This window comes from Aotus nancymaae, unplaced genomic scaffold (assembly GCF_030222135.1).
Source record: "Aotus nancymaae isolate 86718 unplaced genomic scaffold, 86718_ANA_hifiasm-v0.15.2.pri h1tg000010l, whole genome shotgun sequence".
Lineage (NCBI taxonomy): Eukaryota > Metazoa > Chordata > Mammalia > Primates > Aotidae > Aotus > Aotus nancymaae.
Genome location: NW_026988421.1, coordinates 15,563,129 through 15,585,437, shown reverse-complemented (window position 1 = coordinate 15,585,437; position 22,309 = coordinate 15,563,129). Strand labels below are relative to the sequence as shown.

Sequence of the window (22,309 nt, the reverse complement as noted above, 5' to 3'; positions counted from 1 at the left end):
TTATTCTTCTCTAAGTCTTTTTGCTAAGTCCTGTTATGAAGTCTTCATTAAGTACTGCTTGTTGATTTTATTTTCTATTTTCACAGTGCAGATAATGGCAACTTATCTTTAGATTCTTTTTTTTTTCTTTCCTGAGACAGAGTCTTGCTCTATCACCCAGGCTGGAGTGCAGTGGCGCAATCTTGGCTCACTGCCCTCTACTGCAACCTCCACCTCCTGGGTTCAAGTAATTCTCCTGTCTTAGCCTTCCAGGTAGCTGATACTACAGGCACCTGCCACCATGCCTGGCTAATTTTTTGTATTTTTAGTAGAGACAGGGTTTCACCATGTTAGTTAGGATGGTCTCGATCTCCTGACCTTGTGATCTGCCCACCTTGGCCCACCAAAGTGCTGGGATTTTAGGCGTGAGCCACTGTGTCCAGCCTATCTTTAGATTCTTAATCCTATAACTAATTACATTGATAGTAGTGATAATAATAGAAGCAGCAGCAGCCATAATAATATGTTAAGTTTTTAAATAATCCTGCCTCATCTTCATTTTATAGAGGATAATTATATCTTTATTTTATAGAAGAGGAAATTAAGGTTCACAAAGGCTAAATAAATGATGCCAGTCATGTAGCTAAACATAAAACCTGTGTTTTAAAAACAGTGTTCTATTCTACATCATTCTCCAAAATATACTGTAATTGTTAATTATTCTTAGTACTAAAACTCATTAGAAAGGGAGTTTTATATATTTTCAAATATAATTTTTAATGATATGAGCCATTTGCTATGGAATATGATGCCATACTTTTACATCTAACTTTCTTTGAATGCCACTTTTCCTGTTGTTTACAGAAAGTATCACCTTGGGTAGGCTTGCGCAAGATCAATATATCCTATTGGGGATGGGAAGACATGTCTCCTTTTACAAACACAACACTACAGTGGCTTCCTGGTGAACCCAATGATTCTGGGTTCTGCGCATATCTAGAAAGGGCTGCAGTGGCAGGCTTAAAAGCAAATCCTTGTACGTCTATGGCAAATGGCCTTGTCTGTGAAAAACCTGTTGGTAAGTAGTCCAGTAAATTAGCATTTCTTTAAAAATATGTTTCCCACCAATCTTCTCACTCCTTCTTTCTAGAGTATAGTCTTATTCTTTGATATTTATGTAAATTTTATTTTATACACATTCTTCCCCACTTAGTGTTCTCAGCATTAAGTTGTGAAAATAACATAATATTATTTTATGCAATCTTTATTGGTTTAAATAGTGAGATTATGAACATATAGGTGTAGTTACAATATTGCAAAAATCTATCCTTAATTCATTGATGTCTTGTACTTTTATCATGGTAGTGTTTGGGAAGAAGATTTTTTTTTTGAGATTAATGACTAATTGAGACATTTTACTCTTGTAGACATATCTTAGTTGTCAAGTAAAAAGAAACATTTTTGTTACATCTTCTGAAATGGATTTTTGTTATGTGAGAAAGGAATATTGGATTCTTTTCTTTTTAAATCTTATATTTTTATTGTGGTAAAATATATTTAAAATTTACCATTTTAACTATTTTAAATGTATTTTAATGCCAATTCAGTGGTATGTACTTTCACACTGTTGCGCAGACATTATCACCATTTATCTCCAAAAGTTTTTTCATTTTGAAAAACTAAAACTGTATATGCATTAAACCATAACTCTCCATTTCCTCCACCCCACTCCCTGTAGTCCCTAGCAACTACTATTCTACTTTCTGTCTCTATGAATTTAACTACAACTTCGGGTACCTCATATAGTAGAATCATAACAGTATATGTCCTTTGTGACTGGGTTATTCCCTTAGCATAATGTCTTCAAGGGTTAACCATGATGTAGGGTGCATGAGAATTTCCTTCCTTTTTAAGGTTGACTAATATTCCATTATATGTGTATGCCACATTTTGTTCATCCATTCATCTGTCAATGGATACTTGGGTTGCTTCTGCCTTTTGGCTATTGTGAGTAATGCTGCTATGAATGGGGTTGTATGAATATCTGTTCAGCTTCTTGCTTTCATCTCTTTGGGGAATATAGTCAGAAGGAGAATTGCAAAATCATATGGCAATTCTATGGTGAAATTTTTGAGGAATTGCTATACTGTTTCTCACAGAGGCTGTATCATTTTATATTCCCTCCAGCAGTGCACAAAGTTTTCAATTTCTCTGCATCCTGGCCAATATTTATTTCCTATTATTCTCAAATAATAGCCTTCCTAAAGGCTGTGATACATATCGTATCTTGTGTAATATCTTATGATAAGCTGTATTTTATTCTTTGTTTATGTCAGAGACATGTTCATTTATGGGTCGTTTACTTTGTAAGATGTGGAATGTTATGGAAACCATTGTGGCTAGAAAAAAATTGTGGCTGGGAAAGTAAACAGTTCTAGTATTCAAACTAGGTCACAGATTACATTACTAACTATAATATTAAATTATACAATTATATATACTTTGTAAAGAATTAAAAATTTCCAAGGAGTTATACATTTTTAAATTTAATTAAAAAGTTAGGAAGTATTGATATGTCATCTTTGCTTTTATTTACCTCATCATATTATAAGGCCACAGTTGGCTTAATTGAAATAATTCCCTGAACAGCAAAGCAAAGAAAACCCATACAATTGTGTTAAAATGAGGTTAAAAATGAAATAATTATATTTGTTTATTTATTCCAGTTAGTCCAAATCAAAATGCAAGGCCATGCAAAAAGCCATGCTCTCTAAGGACATCATGTTCCAACTGTACAAGCAATGGCATGGAGTGTATGTGGTGTAGCAGCACGAAACGATGTGTTGACTCTAATGCCTATATCATCTCTTTTCCATATGGACAATGTCTAGAGTGGCAAACTGCCACCTGCTCTCGTAAGTATTTATCTAGAGTGACTTTTCATCTGATAGCAACATAAATCACTTCTTTGTGATGTAAAGAATAATTAAATATTTGAAGAAATTTCAAAAAATGAGAAAAAATATTGCTACAGCTAGTTTTGAAACCAGCTGGTGCTGTTAACCTCTGATTTTTATTATATCATCATTTTGCATTCCACTAAGTATCTTACCCTAAATATTAACATATTGCCACATATGTACAGCTCCTTTTCCCTGAGCTGTGTGTATGTTGCAGACAGCAGACCACTTCATAAGAGTGTTCACCTCAAACATCACAGATTGCTCTGGTGAGCCTCTTTAGTGTCTTTTAATATAGTACAGTTCCCATGTCTTTTCCTTACATGACTTTGGTATTTTTGAGTCACCTATACCAATTGTTTTGCAGGTTTCTCAATTTGGATTTGTCTAATTTTTCCCTTATGATTAGATTCAGGAAAGCATTTCGGGGTGAGAATATCTTATCAATGTTGGTATATCTGTTACAAGTATAGAATGCACAGTCTTGACATCATGTAGAGTCATGTCAGCAAGGCAGTACTGGACTTGCTGTGAGTTGTACTTCAGGAGAAAGATCTTGACCTTTTTTGGTCTCTCATGTTTTCTAAGGACTATAGGATAAGGATGCATCTGAATGAATATTTAATACTGGGTACTATGTGGTCAGAGTGGCCTTGCTTACAAACACAAATGGCATCAGAATATAGTTATCAAGGGGATTGCATAATGCTACTGGTAGCACTTGGTAGCCTTGTAGGAACTTGAGACCATGTGAAGCTCTTTCTGCTTGGGAGAAGAAGGTACTGATCTTAGCTAGCTTCTTTGTAGCAGAGAATATGGTTTATCTTTCCACAATCCACTCTCTGACACTGATGCTCATCAAAAATATGCCTTTTCACCTGAATTAATCAGATTTGGAACAAAAAAGTAGAAAGTGTTACTTACTCCTGCTGCTCTCACCACCTGCTTCTCAGTGTTGTTTGCATTCATTCATATCCCACTCATTGGTATCTGTCCCTCTTGTAATTAATCCAGACTTTTTGTCATTTTTTTGTGAATAATATACTTTTCAGGGGCCCAGTAATTACCATTCTACCACCATAGTTAGCTGCAGAATCACCTGAGATAAACTTTGTATCTAAGTGGTTTATTTATTTATTTATTTATTTTGAGACTGAGTCATGCTCTGTGGCCCAGGCTGGAGTGTAGTGGTGCAATTTCAGCTCACTGCAACCTCCACCTCCTGGGTCAAGCGATTCTCTTGCCTCAGCCTCCTGAGTAGCCTGGACTACTGGCACGCACCACCATGCCTGGCTAATTTTTGTATTTTTAGTAGAGACTGGGTTTTACTGTTGGCCAGGTTGGTCTCAAACTCCTGACCTTGCGATCTGCCCACCTTGGCCTCACAAAGTGCTGGGATTACAAGTTTATGTCTGTTGAGGGTGCTTTGATTTGAACAAAGCAAATTATCAGTTACTTGGTAAAGTCCCAACAGACAAATAAAATGAGAAGTTCTTTTGGTTCTTTTTCACTTCCCTCCTTCTCAACATCTGAGTGTCTAGGAAGCTCACAAAGACAGAAGGAGCAAGAGTCCTTAGATTTTGTTTTCTTATTTTTTTTTTCTTCCCAATACTTTAACCTGCAGTAAACAGGATTTGAAATGAGTGAATCTAATTAACATGTTGGTGTGTTTGTGCCAGGTCCCAAAAAACTGTAGTTACAGTTCAGTCAAAGGAGACAAAATAACAGCCTCTTGGAGTCCAGTGTATCTATTAAACTCAGGCATGTGTTTGGTTGAAAGGTATTCAGTGAGATAGGCAAAGAGACAGTTTCCATCTCTATACAGGAATTCTCTCCAGGCTCTTTATCCCAATTCTAAGTCTTTTCTCCTAACAACAGCCCTAAGTTCTCCACTGTCATTCTCTCTCTTCTTACGTCATCTTTGAAACTTTTAAAGGTCAAAAGTCTATTTTAGGTTTGTGCATCAGTCCACTGGTTTCCCTCGGTCCCTTTCTCGCCAGGAAACTGCTATGTGGAGTTTTCCTAGGTGTAGAGGGCATAACGCAGCTTGTTTCTATAACTTTCTTAAGTATCTTCAGGACTTTCTTATTAGACCATTGGCTTTCTTGCAGTCCCTCCATAGGAGCAGCCACTGGCAGCCTGACTGATGAAATACAAACAGCTATCCCAGCAGCAATTTTTGTGGTCTGCCTGTCCACTCTTTCTTCCCTCCTTTGAGCGTTCTTGTTTTTCCTCTGAGAGGCAACCCGTTCTGGTTAGCAATTATAGTAATGATACTGCTCTGATGAGTGGAGGAATGCCAGGGCTCTTGACTCACGTTGAATAGATAAAACAACATGGACACAGGTGGAGTTGTGTTAAAAAGCGGAGCATTTAATAGGCAAGAAAGAAAAGAGACAGCAGAAGGAAGACGCAGAAGCACAGAGACAGAGGGAGTGGGGCTCTGAAGCTGAAAGAGGAAATCCCAAGTGTGGTGATACCAACCAGGTATATGTAGAAGCTGGAGGAGGTATTTTCGGAGGATTATTTTTTTCTAATTCTGTGAAAAATGATGTTGGTAATTTGATTGGAATTGCATTGAACCTGTAGATTGTTTTGGGCAGTATGATTATTCTCATGAGTGTAGGATGTGTTTCCATTTGTTTTTGTCATCTATGATTTCTTTCAGCAGTATTTTGTAGTTCTTGTAGGGATGTTTTACCTCCTTGGTTAAATACATTCCTAGGTATTTTAGTTTTGCAGCTGTTGTAAAAGTTCTTGATTTGATTCTCAGGTTGGTCATTGTTGGTGTATAGCAATGCTACTGATTTGTGTACGTTGTTTTTGTAACAGACTTTGCTGAATTCATTATTAAATCTAGGCATCTTTTAGAGGACTCTTTAGGATTTTCTAAGTATACAATCATATCAAGGTCTTTAGGGTTTTCTAGGTATACAGTATAAAATCACATCATAGTCTTCAGAGTTTTCTACGTACGCAATCATGTCATTGGCAAACAAGACTAGTTTGACTTCCTCTTCTCTGATTTGGATGCCCTTTATTTCTTTTTCTTGCTTGATTTCCAGTACTATGTTAAATAGAAGTGGTGTCTCGTTATAGTTCTTAGGGGTAATGCCTTCAACATTTCTCCATTCACTATGACATTTGCTATGGCTTTGTCATATATGACTTTTATTATTTTGTGGTTTGTTTCTTCTATGCCTAGATTGTTGAGGGTTTTTAATCATAAAGATATTCTGGCAGTTATTCTGCTTAAGGAGGCTAAAGAGTGAATCTTGATCCCTTCTGGTTTGTAAGGTTTCTGCTGAGAAGTCTATTAGTCTGATAGGTATTTCTTTATAGATTACCTGATACTTTTGTATTGCTGATCTTAGAATTCTTTTCTTCATGTTGACTTTAGATAAAATGATTACTATATACATTGGTAATGTCCTTTTTGCTATGAATCTCTCAGGAGTTCTTGGAGCTTCTTGTATTTGGGTGTCTAAATCTCTAGCAAGGCTAGGGATGTTTTTCTCAGTTATTCCCTCAAATAAGTTGTTCAAAATTTTTTTTTCTTTTCCCTCAGGAACACCAGTGATTCTTAGATTTGGCTGTTTTACCTAATCTCATATTTCTTGCAGACTTTGTTTCTTTTTAAAATTATTTTTTCTTTATGTTTGGTATAATTCAAAAGCTTTATCTATGAGGTATGAAATTATTTATTCTACTTTGTCTAGTCTATTGTTAAAACTTTCCACTTGCATTTTTGCAGTTTTCTAAATGTGCCTTTCATTTCCAGAAATTGTTTTTTTAAAAAATGTATTGTTTTGTAAAAATTTTTATTTATATCCTGTATTGTGTTTTAAATTTTCTTACGTGGTTTTCACCTTTCTCTTGTATCTCATTGAGTAACATAGTAATCAGCCTTCTGAATTCTTGTGGCATTTCAAAGATTTTTATCTTGGTTTGGATCCATTGCTGAAGAGCTAGTGTGACCTAAAACCCTATTTTTTCACATTGCCAGAATTATTTTTCTGGTTCCTTCTCATTTTTGTAGGCTATCTCTTTTAATTATTTTTTAATTTTTTTTTATTCAACTGTGCTTTTTCCATATCTTTTTTTCTCTTTGAAGATGTGACTTCAATGTTTGTAGTTTATTTTAATCTAATTTGGCTCTTGGTGCTTTCAGTCATGAAAACTGTATATGAGTTGCTTGGTTATAGAGAGTATTTTCATGATTCTCAGATGCTGGTTGTAGTAGTGATGTGCTCCATGTATAAGCAGGTGCACTGTCTCCTGTGGGGTTGGAATGGCAGAGGTCTCATGAAGCTTATTTCATTTGCCAGTGGAGTACTATATATATAAAATACTGGGGAAAGAAAAATAAATATATATTTATCATGAAAAAATATATTTATATTTTCTTTCCCCAGCATTTTATTCACTGGGTTGAACAATTCAGACTTTAGGTCAATAGGTGGTATCCACAGGTAAAATCTGGCTGTGGCTAAATCAGGTATCATGATCCTTTCTTAAAAAAATAGTTCTAAAATAAAACTTACTTTCTTAGAAAATACCTGTATAACAATATTAGGAAATTTGATTTATTCAGGGTGAGTCCCACTAAATATTTACTTTCTTCTCACATGATATATGATACAAATCATTACATGACAGTAGATAATTGAAATGTCAAGCTGATATTACTAATTAGATATTTTCCATTATGTCCTATTGATAACATAGTCACCCAATATACTTTTGAAAACAATTAGAATAAACTAGTTGACAATACTGTGGACTAACTGCAATCGTAAATATACTATAAATATTTTAAACTAACAAAACTAAGGAGGGATATGGTAAATAGGAAGCTTTAAATTGTGTCATTTAGCCACTAGTGTGTACTGTTGAAAAAGTGTAATTTTTCAAAGGAAGATTCTTTGTGTCAATGAATTATTTATCTACAAATTTAACATTAGCCACTTCTGTTTAATGACTCAAAGAGTATTCTTTTTTTTTTTTTTTTATTTCTTGTCAAGCAAGTACAGGAGACGATACTTATTCTTTACCTTCCTATAAAGGTATGAGATCTGCAGCCCTCAAAGGATTGACAACTACAAATAATGTTATAATTTGTAAATTTTTAAATCCAATATTCTGCTGTCTCTGCACACTCAACTATATTGAGTTCCTGATGTTCACTGAGAAATTTGTGCCATTGTTTGTAGTTTTCTTAGGAACATTTTTGTTCCCAGTAGTATTAAAATGCTGAGTGGCAACTAAGTCATTAACATTATATGAAACTGAGTCTGCCAGAAATCTACCATTTTTTTCCTCCATTGTTTTTTCTTTCATGTGACCAGAAGACATGATTCATGATGCCTTGTATTTCTGTCATTGTCTTCTATTTATAAACAATTCCCAAGATATATATACTATTCCTAGCTAGATAACAGTAAAAGTAACTATGTAAATATGAAAAGTCTCTCAGCTTAATGTAAGATGCTCTAGTTGCTAATTAAAAATTTAAAACATTTCATAGCAATGGCTCTGACTATGATGTTAGACTATAATGTCTGCTTATCTTTGGCAAACATCATCATATTCATAGGTTTTGTTGAGTCTCATAGGTTATACCTGGAATCAAAAACCAATAACAACAAAGGCTGAGTATCAGTGAATGAGTCTTAGAGTGTTATTTTACAGCCCTGCAAATTAGAATGTGTGCTCTTGTTGCCCGGCTGAAGGAGAGTACCAGTTTTTGTGTTCCCACCCAGCTTGGTTTTTTCAATGAGATTAAGTTTTCTCATTACATAACAGCCAAATACTAGTATCTTGGACCCTTGGGAGGAGCAGTGTCCATAATAGGTAGTCCAAGTATAGCCCAGCAGTCTCAGGAAATGGGCAGACGTCACTTACTCTGGATATCCACTGGCAGAATACAGAATCACTGAAGGTTCCCACTAGGCACAACAAGAATGGCTAGCATGGGTTTACATCACAGACAATAATAAAGGTGGTCTGTAGGGCCCTAGATCAGCTCCCCCAAATTTTCAGGAGTCTTCAATTACTGACTTTATTTTTCTCCATGTCATGGTTAACCACACTTTTTTTCACTCCTATGTCAGACTGTTTATCTCCTCTTGATTGTGATGTATGTTTTAATTGCTTTTAGTAATTGCTGTCTCTTAAGTATTATTGCAAAAATGTTTACATTAACTATAGATGACCTTTCATTGTTTTTTTCTTGATCATACTTATTTTTTTATTAGCCTATAATTCTGTTTGAATGTATAGTCAGGTTAACATATTTGTCAATGTTCCTGTCATGCAGCTCAAAATTGTTCTGGATTGAGAACCTGCGGACAGTGTTTGGAACAGCCTGGATGTGGCTGGTGCAATGATCCTAGTAATACAGGAAGAGGACATTGCATTGAAGGTTCTTCACGGGGACCAATGAAGCTTATTGGAATGCACCACAATGAGATGGTTCTTGACACTAATCTTTGCCCCAAAGAAAAGAACTATGAGTGGTCGTTTATCCAGTGTCCAGGTAATAATAATGTGATGAAAACAATTTACTTTCTGCTTAAGGGATCCAAGAAGGAGTTTTCTTTTCTTATAATAAAGAAAATATAGCTTTAGAAATAAAGAACAATGAAAATGAGACTAAAATGTCTAAGATAAAAAATTCTTCCATGGACTATATCTATCTCAGTTATACAGGTGGGATTCTGTTTAGAATCATTAGATAGGCTAAATGAATTCATGGAATATCATGATTAGCTTTTATTTCTTTTTATTCTTTAAATATTTTGTTATTTTACTTTAAGTTCTGGGATACACATGCAGAACGTGGATGTTACATAGGTATATATTCACCATGGTGGTTTGCTGCACCTATTGACCCATCCTCCAAGTTTCTTCCCCTCACCATCTTGCAACAGGGACTGGTGCATGTTGTTCCCCTCCCTGTGTCCATGTATCCTCATTGTTCAACTCCCACTTATGAGTGAGAACATGCAGTGTTTCATTTTCTGTTCCTGTGTTAGTTTGCTGAGGATGATGGCTTCCAGCTTCATCCATGTCCCTGCAAAGGACATGATCTCATTACTTTTTATGGCTGTGCAGTATTCCATGGTGTATATGAACAACATTTTCTATATCCAGTCTATCATTATTGGGCATTTGGGTTGGTTCCATGACTTTGCTATTGCAAATAGTTCTGCAATAAACACATGTGATTTATATTCCTTGGTATATATACCCAGTAATGGGATTGCTGGGTCAAATGGTATTTCTGGTTTTATATCCTTGAGGAATCACAGTGTAAGAACAAGCCTATTTCTCCACAGCCTCGCCAGTGTCTATTGTTTCTTGACTTTTTAATAATTGCCATTCTGACTGGTGTGAGATGGTATCCCATTGCAGTTTTGATTTGCATTTCTCTGATGATCAGTGATGTTGAGCTTTTTTCATATGTTTTTGGCTGTATAAATTTCTTCTATTGAGAAGTGCCTGTTCATATCCTTTGCCCAGTTTTTTATGGAGTTGTTCATTTTTTTTCTTGTAAATTTATTTATGTTCCTTATAAATTCTGTATATTCGATCTTTGTCGGATGGGCAGATTGCAAAAATTTTTCTCCTACTCTATAGGTCACCTGATGATAGTTTCTTTTGCTGTACAGAAGCTCTTTAGTTTAATTAGATAGTATTTGTCAATTTTGGCTTTTGCTGCAACTGCTTTTGGAGTTTTCGTCATGAAGTCTTTGCCCATGCCTAAGTCCTAAATGTTATTGCCTACGTTTTCCTCTAGGGTTTTTACAGTTTTGGGTTTTACATTTAACTATTTAATTCATCTTGAGTTAATTTTTGTATAAGGTGTAAGGAAGGGGTCCACTTTCAGTTTTCTGCATATGGCAAGCCAGTTTTCCCAGCACCATTTATTGAATAGGAGATGCTTTCCCCATAGCTTGGTTTTGTCAGGTTGTTGAAGATCAGATGGTTATAGATGTGTGGCGTTATTTCTGAGGTCTCTGTTGTGTTCCATTAGTCTCTGTCTGATTTTGTTACTGTAGCCTTGTAGCATAGTTTGAGGTCGGTAGCATGATACCTCCAGCTTTGTTCCTTTTGCTTAGAATTGTCTTGGCTATACAGGGTCTTCTTTGATTCCATGTGAAATTTAAATTAGTTTTTTCTTATTCTTTGAAGAAAATGTCAATGGTAGGTTGATGGGAATAGCATTGAATCTACAAATTACTTTGGGCAGTGTGGCCATTTTCACACTATTGATTCTTCCTATCCACGAGAATAGAATGTTTTTCCATTTGTTTGTGTCCTCTCTTACTTCCTTAAGCAGTGCTTTGTTATTCTCCTTGAAGAGGTCCTTTATATCCCTTGTTAGGTGTATTCCTAGGTATTTCTTTCCCTTTGTGAATGGGAGTTCATTCATGATTTGGCTCTCTGCTTGTCTGTTGTTGGTGTAAAGGAATGCTTGTGATTTTTGCAAATTGATTTTGTATCCTGACACTTTGCTGAAGTTGATTATCAGTTAAAATAGTTATTGGACTGAGATGATGGGGTTTTCTAAATGTAAAATCATGTCATCTGCAAACTGAGACAATTTGACTTCCTCTTTTCCTGTTTGAATGCCCTTTATTTCTTTCTCTTACCTGATTGCCCTTGCCAGAACTTCTAATACTGTGTTCCATGTAGGATAGGAATGGTGAGAGAAGGCATTCTTGTCTTGTACTGGTTTTCAGAGGGAATGCTTCCAGCTTTTGCCCATTTAATATGATATTGGCTGTGGAATTGTCATAAGTAGCTCCTATTATTGAGCTATGTTCCATCAATACCTAGTTTAGTGAGAGTTTTTAACATGAAGGGATGTTGAATTTTATCAAAGGCCTTTTCTGCATCTATTGAGATAATCATGTGGTTTTGTCTGTGGTTCTGTTTATGTGATGAGTTATGTTTATTGATTTGTATATGTTGAACTAGCTGCATCCTAGGGATGAAGCTGACTTCTGGTGGAAAAGTTTTTTCATGTGCTACTGGATTCACTTTACTGGTATTTTATTGAGGATTTTTACATCAATATTCATCAGGGAAATTGGCAGAAATTTTCTTTTTCTGTTGTTTCTTCCTAGTTTTGGTATCAGGTTGATGCTGGCTTTATAAAATTAGTTAGAGAGGAGTCCCTCCCTTTCAGTTGTTTGGCATAGTTTTAGAAGGAATGGTACCGGCTCCTCTTTGTACCTCTGGTAGAATTTGGCTGTGAATCCGTCTGGTTCTGAGCTTTTTCTGGTTGGTAGGCTATAAATTACTCCTTCAATTTCAGAACTTGTTATTGGTCTATTCAGGGATTTGACTTCTTTCTGGTATAGTCTTGGGAGGGTATATGTGTGCAGGAATTTATCAATTTCTTTTAGGTTTTCTAGTTTATTTTCATAGAGGTGTTCATAGCATTCTCTGATGGTAGTCTATATTTCTGTGGGGTCAGTGGTGATATCCGCTTTATCATTTTATGTGGTGTCTATTTGATTCTTCTCGCTTTTCTTCATTAGTCTAGCTAGCATTCTATCTATTTTGTTAATTTTTTCAAAAAACCAGCTTCTGAATTCACTGATTTTTTGGAGGGTTTTTCATGTCTCTATCTCTTTCAGTTCTGCTCTGATCTTAGTTATTTATTATCTTCTGCTAGCTTTTGGATTTGTTTGCTGGTGCTTCTTTAGTTCTTTTAGTTGGTTAGAGTGTCTACTTGAGATCTTTCCAGCTTTCTGATGTGGGCATTTACTGCTATAAATTTCTCTCTTAACATTTTTTTAGCTGTGTTCCAGAGATTCTGGTATTTTGTCTCTTTGTTCTCATTCATTTCAAAGAACTTCCTGATTTCTGCCTTAGTTTCATTTTACCCAGGGGTCATTCAGGAGCAGGTTTTGCAATTTCCATGTGATTTGTGGTTTTGAGTGAATTTCTTAATCCTGAGTTCTAATTTGATTGCACTGTTGTCTGAGAGACTGTTTATGATTTTGGTTCTTTTGCATCTGCTGAGAAATGTTTTACATCAAATTATGTGGTCAATTTTAGAATAAGAGCCATGTGGCACTGAGAAGAATATATAATCTGTTGATTTGGGGTAGAGAGTTCTGTAGATGTCTATTACATCTACTTGATCCAGAGCTGAGTTCAAGTCCTGAATATCCTTGTTAATTTTCTGTCTTAATGATCTGTTTAATATCGATAGTGGGATGTTAAAGTCCCCCACTATTATTGTGTGAGAGTCTAAGTCTCTTTGTAGGTTTCTAAAAACTTGTTTAATTAATTGGGTGCTCCTGGTACTTGGTACATATATATTTAGAATAGTTAGCTCTTCTTGTTAAATTGTTCTCTTTATCATTATGTAATGCCCTTCTTTGTCTTTTTTGATTTTTGTTAGTTTAAAGTCTATTTGTCAGAGACTAGTATTGCCTCCTCTGCTTTTTTTTGCTTTCCATTTGCTTGATAAATTTTCCTCCATCCCTTTATTTTGAACCTATGTTTGTCCTTGCTTGTGAGTTGGATCTCCTGAATACATCACACTGATTGATCTTGACTCTATCCAGTTAGCTAGTCTGCGTCTTTTAATTAGGGCATTTGGCCCATTTACATTTAAGGTTAATACTGTTACATGTGAAGTTGATCCTGTCATCATGATGCTATCTGGTTATTTTGCACACTAGTTGATGCAGTTTCTTCATAGTGTCATTGATCTTTATATTTCAGTGTGTTTTTTAGTCACTGGTACTGGCTTTTCCTTTCCATATTTAGTGCTTCTTTCAGGATCTCTCACAAAGTAGGCCTGGTGGTAACAAAATCCCTCAGCATTTGCTTGTTTGGAAAGGATTTTATTTCTCCTTCTCTTATGAAGCTTATTTTGGCTGGATATGAAATTCTGGGTTTAATATTCCTTCTTTTTTTTTTTGTTTTGTTTATAAGAATGCTGAATATTGGTCCCTAGTCCCTCTGGCTTGTGGAGTTTCTGCTGAGAGGTCTGCTGTTAGTTTGTTGGGCCTCCCTTTGTAGGTGACCTGGTCTTTCTTTCTGGCTGCCATTAACATTTTTTCCTTCATTTTGCCCTTGGAGAATCCGATGATTATGTGTCTTGGGGTTGATCTTCTCATTGAGTATCTTAGTGGTGTTCTCTGTATTTCCTGAATTTGAATGTTGGCCTGCCTTGCTAGGTTGGGGTACTTCTCCTGGATAATATCCTGAAGTGTGTTTTCCAGCTTGCTTCCATTCTCCCTGTCTACTTGAGGTGCTCCAATCAATCATAGGTTTGGTCTCTCTACAATGTTCTATATTTCTTGGAAGCTTTGTTTCTTTTCATTCTTTTTTCTCTAGTCTTGTCTGCATGCCTTATTTCAGCAAGCTGGTCTTTAAACTCTTATATCTTTTCTCCTACTTGGTCACATTGGGTATTGATGCTTGTGTTTGCTTCATGAAGCTCTCTGGCTGTCTTTTTTGCTCCTTCAGATCATTTGTTTCTCTTTGAACTGGTTATTTTAGTTAGCAGCTCCTCTAACCTTTTATCAAGGTTCTTAGCTTCTTTGCTGTGGGTTAGAACATACTCCTTTAGCTCAGTGTAGTATTTTATTACCTGCCTTCTGAAGCCTACTTCTGTGAATTCGTCCATCTTATCATCTGTCCAGTTCTGCACTCTTGCTGGAGAGATGTTGTGATCATTTGGAGGAGAATAGGTACTTTGGCCTTTTGGGTTTTTGGCTTTTTGCTGTTGTTGTTGATTCTTTCTGATCTTGAGTTTGTCTAGTTTCGAGTTTGAGTCTGTCTATTTTCTTTGAGGCTGTTTGCCCTTGGATAGGATTTTCGTGGGGACGTTTTGTTGTTGTTGTTGCTCTCTGTTTTTCTTTCAGTGATCAGGTCCCTCTTCTGTAGGGCTGCTGTGGTTTGCTGGTGCTTCACTTCAGACCCTATTCATCTGGTTTGCTCCTGCGTGTGGAGATGCCACTCGAGGAGACTGGAGAATGGCACAGATGGGTGCCTGCTTCTTCTTCTGGGATCTCTGACCTTGAAGGTCAGCAAGTCTGTGTCTTTTAAGTGGAAAGTTCAATTTGTTTACATTAAGTTGCTATTGATATGTGAGGGCTTATTTATGTCATTCATTAAGTGATTTATGGTTGTTTCATATATCCTTTGCTTCTCTCTTATTGTTTATCATTGTGGTTTTGTAGTTTTGTGTAGTGGTAGCATTTGAATACTTTTCTTGTGTGTGTGCTTGCTTCATCAGGGAGTTTTATACTTTCATTTGTTTTTATAATGGCAAATATTGTCCTTTCACTTCCTCAAGCATCTGTTTCAGGACTTGGCTAGTGGTAATGAATTCCATTTTGCTTTTTTGGGAAAAGAACATAGCTATCATAATACTGAAGAGGGAAAGCTGAAACTTTTTTTTTTTTAAGAACTGGAACAACAAAGGGATGCACACTTGCACCACTTTAATTTAACATAGTATGGAAAGTCTTCAGACTGAGCACTTAGGTAAAAGCAAGAAATTAAATGTGTCTAAACAGGAAAGAAGGGACTCAGACTGTACCTGTTTGCAGGTGACATGATCTTATATGTAGAAAAGCATAAAGATTCTATCAAGAAACTGTTAGTACTGACAAATGAAATCAGTAAAGTTGCAGAATGCCCAGTCAACACACAAAAATCAGCATTTTAATACACTAACAATGACTAGGAGAAAAGAAAATCAAGAAGGTAATACCATTTACAGTAGCTGCAAAAAATTAAAATACTTAGAAATAAGTTTAACCAAGGAAATGAAAGACCTAGAAACCTTTAACATATACGTTTTAATGTATTAAAATATTTTTCAGATTTATATTAATACCAGTGAGATATAATAATGTTACTTATGTAAGTATATTCTTTTTCTTCATTTTTTTGTCTTATTTTTTAATATGTACTACATCTATTTATATGTGGACCCACCAGTACTCTATTAAAATTATTACTTTATATAATTTTATATCTTTTAAAGAATTTGAGGAATGAAAGGAGGGCAAGTATATATTTATAGCTTTTATTATATTAATCTTTTTACCATTTCTGGTTTTCCTTATTTGTTCCTACAACTCCAAACCACCTGGTATCATATCTTTAGCCCAACACAGGTTTTCTTCACTCACCTATTTTAAGCTTTTATTGGCAAACATATTACATTTTTATGGTTATAGGACAAATAATACCATTATATACAGATATTTAAAAGTAATTCTTTTTTTTTTTTTTTTTTTTTTTGAGACGGAGTTTCGCTCTTGATACCCAGGCTGGAGTGCAATGGCGCGATCTCGGCTCACCGCAATCTCCGCCTCCTGGGTTCAGGCAATTCTCCTGCCTCAGCCTCCTGAGTAGCTGGGATTACAGGCACGCGCCACCGTGCCCAGCTAATTTTTTTGTATTAGTAGAGACGGGGTTTCACCATGTTGACCAAGATGGTCTCGATCTCTTGACCTCGTGATCCACCCGCCTCGGCCTCCCAAAGTGCTGGGATTACAGGCTTGAGCCACCGCGCCCGGCCAAAAGTAATTCTTTAATAACATCAGGTAACAGAAAAAAGAAAAATAAATATGCATTTCCTATTTTTATTATTACACAATTATTACCAGTACTGTTTCTTTTTTTTGCATGGAGTTGAATTACTGTCTGGGTCGCTTGCTTTCCTGTGAATAACTTTCTTTAGTATTTCTTGTATGGCTGGCTTGCTAGCATTTAATTCTCTTAATGTTTTCATATTTAGGAATGCCATTATTTCTCTGATTTTTTTAAAGGTAGCTTTGCTTGACAGAGGATTCTTGGTTAGCAGTGGTTTTTTGAGTATATATTATTGTATTGCTTACTGACCTCTATTATTTCTTATTAAAAATCAGTTGTTAATCTTATAGGGCTTTTTTGTAAGTGAGAAATGATTTTATCTCTTTCTTCTTTCTAGACTTTGTCCTTGTTGCTTTCATCGTTATAATTATAGTGGGACTTTTTGTGGATCTTTTTGTGTTTGTCCTATTTAGAGTTCAGATGTGGAAGTTAATGTTTTTGTTTGTCCTATTTAGAGTTTGGATGTGGAAGTTAGGTTTCCTGGATGTGTAAGTTAGTGTTTTTCATCAAATTTGAGAAGTTTGCAGCAACTATGTTTTCAAATAATTTTTAGTTTCTTTTCTCTCTCTCTCCCCTCTGTTTCCAGTGTTCCTATTATGCACATGATGGTGAAATTAATGATGTCCTATATGTTTTCCCAAGCTCTGCTTACTTTTCTCCATTTCTAATTCTCTCTGTATTTTAGATTACATAATCTGTAAGTCTGTCTTTAAGCTTGCCGATTATTTTTCTACCAGTTCAGATCGTCTGTTGAATTCTAGTGTATTTTTTGTTATTGTACTTTTCTACTTCATTTTTTTTCAAAAATTTTATTTCTTTGTTGATATTCTCTATTTGATGAGACATTGTCATCATACCTTTCTTCTTCAGGCATAATTTCCTTATTTTTCATATCTTTAATTAATTTTGAACATTTTCATCTTCTATATGTATTCTTACTCTGTTTTAATCAACTCTTTTTTTTAATCTCCTGATTTTTATGGTGGTTTTGAAGTTTTTATTGTGAAATTTAATTTAGAATTTTTTTTTTCTCTTCCATGTCAGGGTTTGGCAAACCAAGGTTGGTGGCAAATCTAGTTTGCTGCAGATTTATGTAAAGAAAGTTTTATTAAAGTACAACTCTACCCAGTTATTTGTTTATTGTGTTTGTTTGCTTTTGTACTACAGTTGCAGAAAGGACTAGTTGTGACAGAGACTGTATGACCTGCAAAGCATAAAATGCTATCTAGTTCCTTATGTAAGAAAAGTTTTCCCAATTTCTTTCCTGTGGTTTATTTGTATAACCTGAGTTGTGGATGTATTTACAAGGATAATTTACATCTGCTTTTACAATATCTATGGGGCTTTTCTTGTTCACAGAATAGGTTTATATTAACGTTTTATTTGGTGGTTTGTTCAACAAATGTATGACGTGAATTTCAAATTACCATATATGCCTGACATATCCTTTAAGTTCTCACAAGTGATATTTTTTATCCTTTAAGTTCTCATAAGTGACATTTTTCTTTCATACACATATCCCAGGGGACTTAAAATTCTTTTCTGCATTTTGCAGAGCTTATGATGTGTTTTAATACCTTTTTTCATAGATAGTTTCTACAGTTGATAGTATCACTTTATGAACATGGTTCAGTTTAGCTTGCTTCCTTTAGGATGCCAAGAATTATATCTTCTTGATCTTCTTGATTTTGGAACCCATGCCTCCTAATTCTTACTTGTCTTTTCCGTGTATAGTAAAATTTTGTTGCTAGCTCAAACTTAACTTTACTATTCTTATTTGGAATGTCTGCTTCATTTCTAGTATCTGATAATTCTCATTTCTTTTAAAGTGGTATATGTATTGAAAAATGCTTTGGGTAAATTTTTGTCTTAAATTTCTGTGTATATTTTTAAATTTATTAAGATTGTCAAAAAGATAATTTTAAATGTTGCACATCTGTTGCAGAGCAACCATTTTTTCAAACTATGTACTTATTTGCATATCAAATGCTGAGTTGTCATTATATTTTATTTTAATTTTTTTTTGTTTGTGTGTCCATAAATGAGGAGCCATCTGGAGTGGTTTTAAAATTTACAGACGATAGAATGGATGATTTCTTTAGTTTTATTCATATACAATAGCTACTGAGATATTAGAACCTTTCGAGCAACAATGTAACCTCAGCAGACTATTATGTGTAAGCTTACGTTACCTGTTGATCAAACACTCTTTTGGTAGTGGGGACTAGAACATAATCATAGGCTTACTAATATATCATTTTTTTGTTGGTGTTTGATGCAGCCATTATGTTTGGGTCCCCTTTTCTATAATATGCTTTCTCTTTTGCCATTGCTACCATACTAGTCATAAAGTGTGACAATTACCAGATGTTTTTTCTCCAGATATTTTTTGTGCAGTTAAGTCTAAAGTATACTGGCTTTCTGCATTATATATAAACCATGTCAGGTGCTTCCTTGATTCACACTTTCCACAAGATGGATGAAGGAATACCAGTGATACACTTTCTTGACTGCCCCATGACTAACCTTTGTTTTCAGAATTTTTCTTATTCAGGAAAGGAGGGTTGAGTGGAATTTTCCCAGGGAACCTCTTTTAACATTAAGAGGTATTGTAGATTAATACCTTCTGGTTTTGTTTATGCAGGTCACCATACCAAAGTGCCTGTCATTGCTGGTACATTTACTTATTATTTTAGTGTTAGTCTGTGAGGGAGATGTTAGATATGAGTGCTAAATTTAGCTGTCTTATTCAGATGTTAAAGCATTCTTTTTTCTAATGATTCTTCCAAATGGCCAGAAATTTCATGAAGTTCTTATAGTAACCCACTTCTTAACTTTAAATCTTCTGGTAATTCTTTACATGAGGTGGCCACTCAATAAATTTTGTTTTTATCTGAGTAAATTAATTAGTGGTGTCACAGAGTAAATTTTCTATGAAACAATACCTTAAACTTTTAAGCATAATGTTATAAAATTAAAGTTCTAATAACATTATTGTAAAAATAATATGAATACATTGTAGACAATTGGTCTAAAAAATCTTACTTTAGTAAGATACCCATCATTTGCTTTTACGTAAGCATATTTATACATTTCATCACAAATTGTCATCATTTTGTTAAATTGATATATAAAATATGCACATTTTATGGGTTTCAATGCGATATTTCAATGCATGTATATACTGTATAATGATTGAATCATGGTAATTAGCATATCTATTACCTTAAACATTTATAATGTCTTTGTTATGAGAACATTCAGAATCCTCTCTTCTATCTATTTGAAATGCATTATTGTTAGCTATAATCATCCCACCATGTTCTTGTACTCTATTGCATAGTAGGTATTCCTTCTATCTGTAACATTGTATGCATTAACCAACCTCTCCATAACTCCCCCTCCTCCTATTCTCTCCAGTTGCCTGTAATCATATTATACTTTTAATGTCTATGAGATCTTTTTTTTAAAGATACCATATATGATTGAGATTATGTGGTATTTGTTTTTCTGTACCTGGCTTATTTCACTTAACAAATGTCATCTAAACTCATCCATGTCCCAAATGATGGGATTTATTTTTTATGGCCTGTTTCATGGCTGAAAATATTTCATTATATGTATGTGTGTGTGTGTGCGTGCGTGTGTGTGTGTGTGTGTGTGTATAAAGTCCCCTTTCTCCACATACATACCAGCATTTGTTTTTTTCACTGCCTTGCTTATGCATTCAGATTTTTTTATCCCTTGTGCAGGTAATTGGATGTGTGGGTAGTTATTCAAATTGATGTTTCTTCAGGAATATGATTGTTGGAGAAACCTACTTTGCCCTTTTCTCTGGTATCTTGAGTTCAACATTGCGATATTTCTAAATATAATGCTCTGTATCAATTGCTTCTCTTGATTTGTCATGAACATTTTTCCTTGTTATTAAATTTTCTCTGAATTGTTTCATAATGTAATATGAAGTTTAAAAACATATTATGCTTTTTTTCAATTTCATAAAGAGGATGATGAACATTTTTTTCATAGCTGCATATTTTCTTTTTTTGTTTTTGTTTACATTATGAGAAAATTTTTTTATTTTTTCTTTTATTTTTGTCTTTCTATAATACATTATAATATAGTGGCACCTCTAAGAATTTCTATAAAGTATTTGGTTTTACTCTTTTGTGTGTCTGTTTCTTCCCCTATGCTAGCCTCTTGGGAATTCCTCTCACTTTCAAGTATTCTGAATATAAGAGGCAGTTTTACATGCTATTTACTCTGTTTTATTTAAAATTCAGAGTTCTATATGTGTATTTGTTTCTGTCATTGATTAGCTGTGTGGCTTTGTGTAGTTGCTTAACCCAGATTTCCTCATCTTAGAAACAGTTCTAAACACAGCAGCTTCCACATAGCATTGTTTTGAAGATTAAATAATAAAATTCATGTGTACCATGTGGTACTCTATCTGGCCAAGGCATGGTGTTTATAATGATTAAAAATGGATGCTTATGTACACTTACCAATCAGAATAGATACCAACTACAAACAATTTGGCATCAGCAGAATATTGGCTTTCCTCATGGAGTGAGAGAGCTCAATTAAATGCTAGTTGCTATCTTAGTTGTAATAAGTACCATAATTATGAAGGTGACAATTATGATGGTTTTTTGCCATACAGTTACCAAACTAAGTTAATATTATGTCCCAAATAGGCACAAAGAGCTGAGCTTTCATATATGAACTTTACTCTGAAATTTTTTATTCTGCTGTAATATTAACATCAAAACATAAAAGTCTTAGTTATACAGATATAGAAACAATCTCATACTTTATATTTCATTCTGTTTAGTTCAAAGTTAAATAGACTTTCAGTTGAACCTTGAAGTTTTTCTTACCTAAAGAAGATACACATTTATGCAAATTAATTCAGAAGTACTATTTTTTTTCCCTTGAGATGGAGTCTTGCGCTGTTGCCCAGGCTGGAGTGCAGTGGCGCCATCTTGGCTCACTGCAACATCTGTTTCCCAGGTTTGAGAGATTCTCCTGCCTCAGTCACCCAAGTAGCTGGGATTACAAGCATGCACCACCATGTCTGGCTAATTTTTTTGTATTTTTAGTATAAAAATACATGTTTATATACATATTTATACATTTAGTATAAAAATATGGCCACCAAGTTGGCCAGGCTTGTCTTGAACTCCTGACCTCAAGTGATCCCCCTGCCTTGGCCTCCCAAAGTGCTGGGATTACAGGCATGAGCCACCATGCCTGGCCCAAAAGTACTATTTTTATTAATTTTACTATTAGTTTACTTTATTCTAGTAAGAATCTATTGCCACACAATTTTCTGTATTGATTGATTCTTTTTTTTTTTTTTTTTTTTTTTTTTTTTTTTTTTTTTGAGACGGAGTTTCGCTCTTGATACCCAGGCTGGAGCGCAATGGCGCGATCTCGGCTCACCGCAATCTCCGCTTCCTGGGTTCAGGCAATTCTCCTGCCTCAGCCTCCTGAGTAGCTGGGATTACAGGCACGCGCCACTGTGCCCAGCTAATTTTTTGTATTAGTAGAGACGGGGTTTCACCATGTTGACCAGGATGGTCTCGATCTGTTGACCTCGTGATCCACCCGCCTCGGCCTCCCAAAGTGTGATTGATTCTTTATTATTATGTGTTAATACAATTAAGATGAATTTTAGCATTCTTTATCAAAGTTATAATATTTAGCCTTGTGTTTATATAACTTAA

The 22,309-nt window shown here is 34.9% G+C and overlaps 1 protein-coding gene across 3 annotated transcripts in view; it reads left to right on the top strand.

The window, feature by feature from the left end:
* Positions 1-22,309, top strand: part of ATRNL1 (attractin like 1) — an 811,501-nt gene that overhangs the window by 195,789 nt on the left and 593,403 nt on the right. For all 3 annotated transcript variants that reach the window (XM_064373808.1, XM_021676929.2, XM_064373807.1), the window contains exons 16-18: positions 844-1,057; positions 2,706-2,894; positions 9,259-9,477. In XM_064373808.1, coding sequence (XP_064229878.1) covers positions 844-1,057; positions 2,706-2,894; positions 9,259-9,477 — 622 coding nt within the window. The remainder of the gene's footprint in view (positions 1-843; positions 1,058-2,705; positions 2,895-9,258; positions 9,478-22,309) is intronic.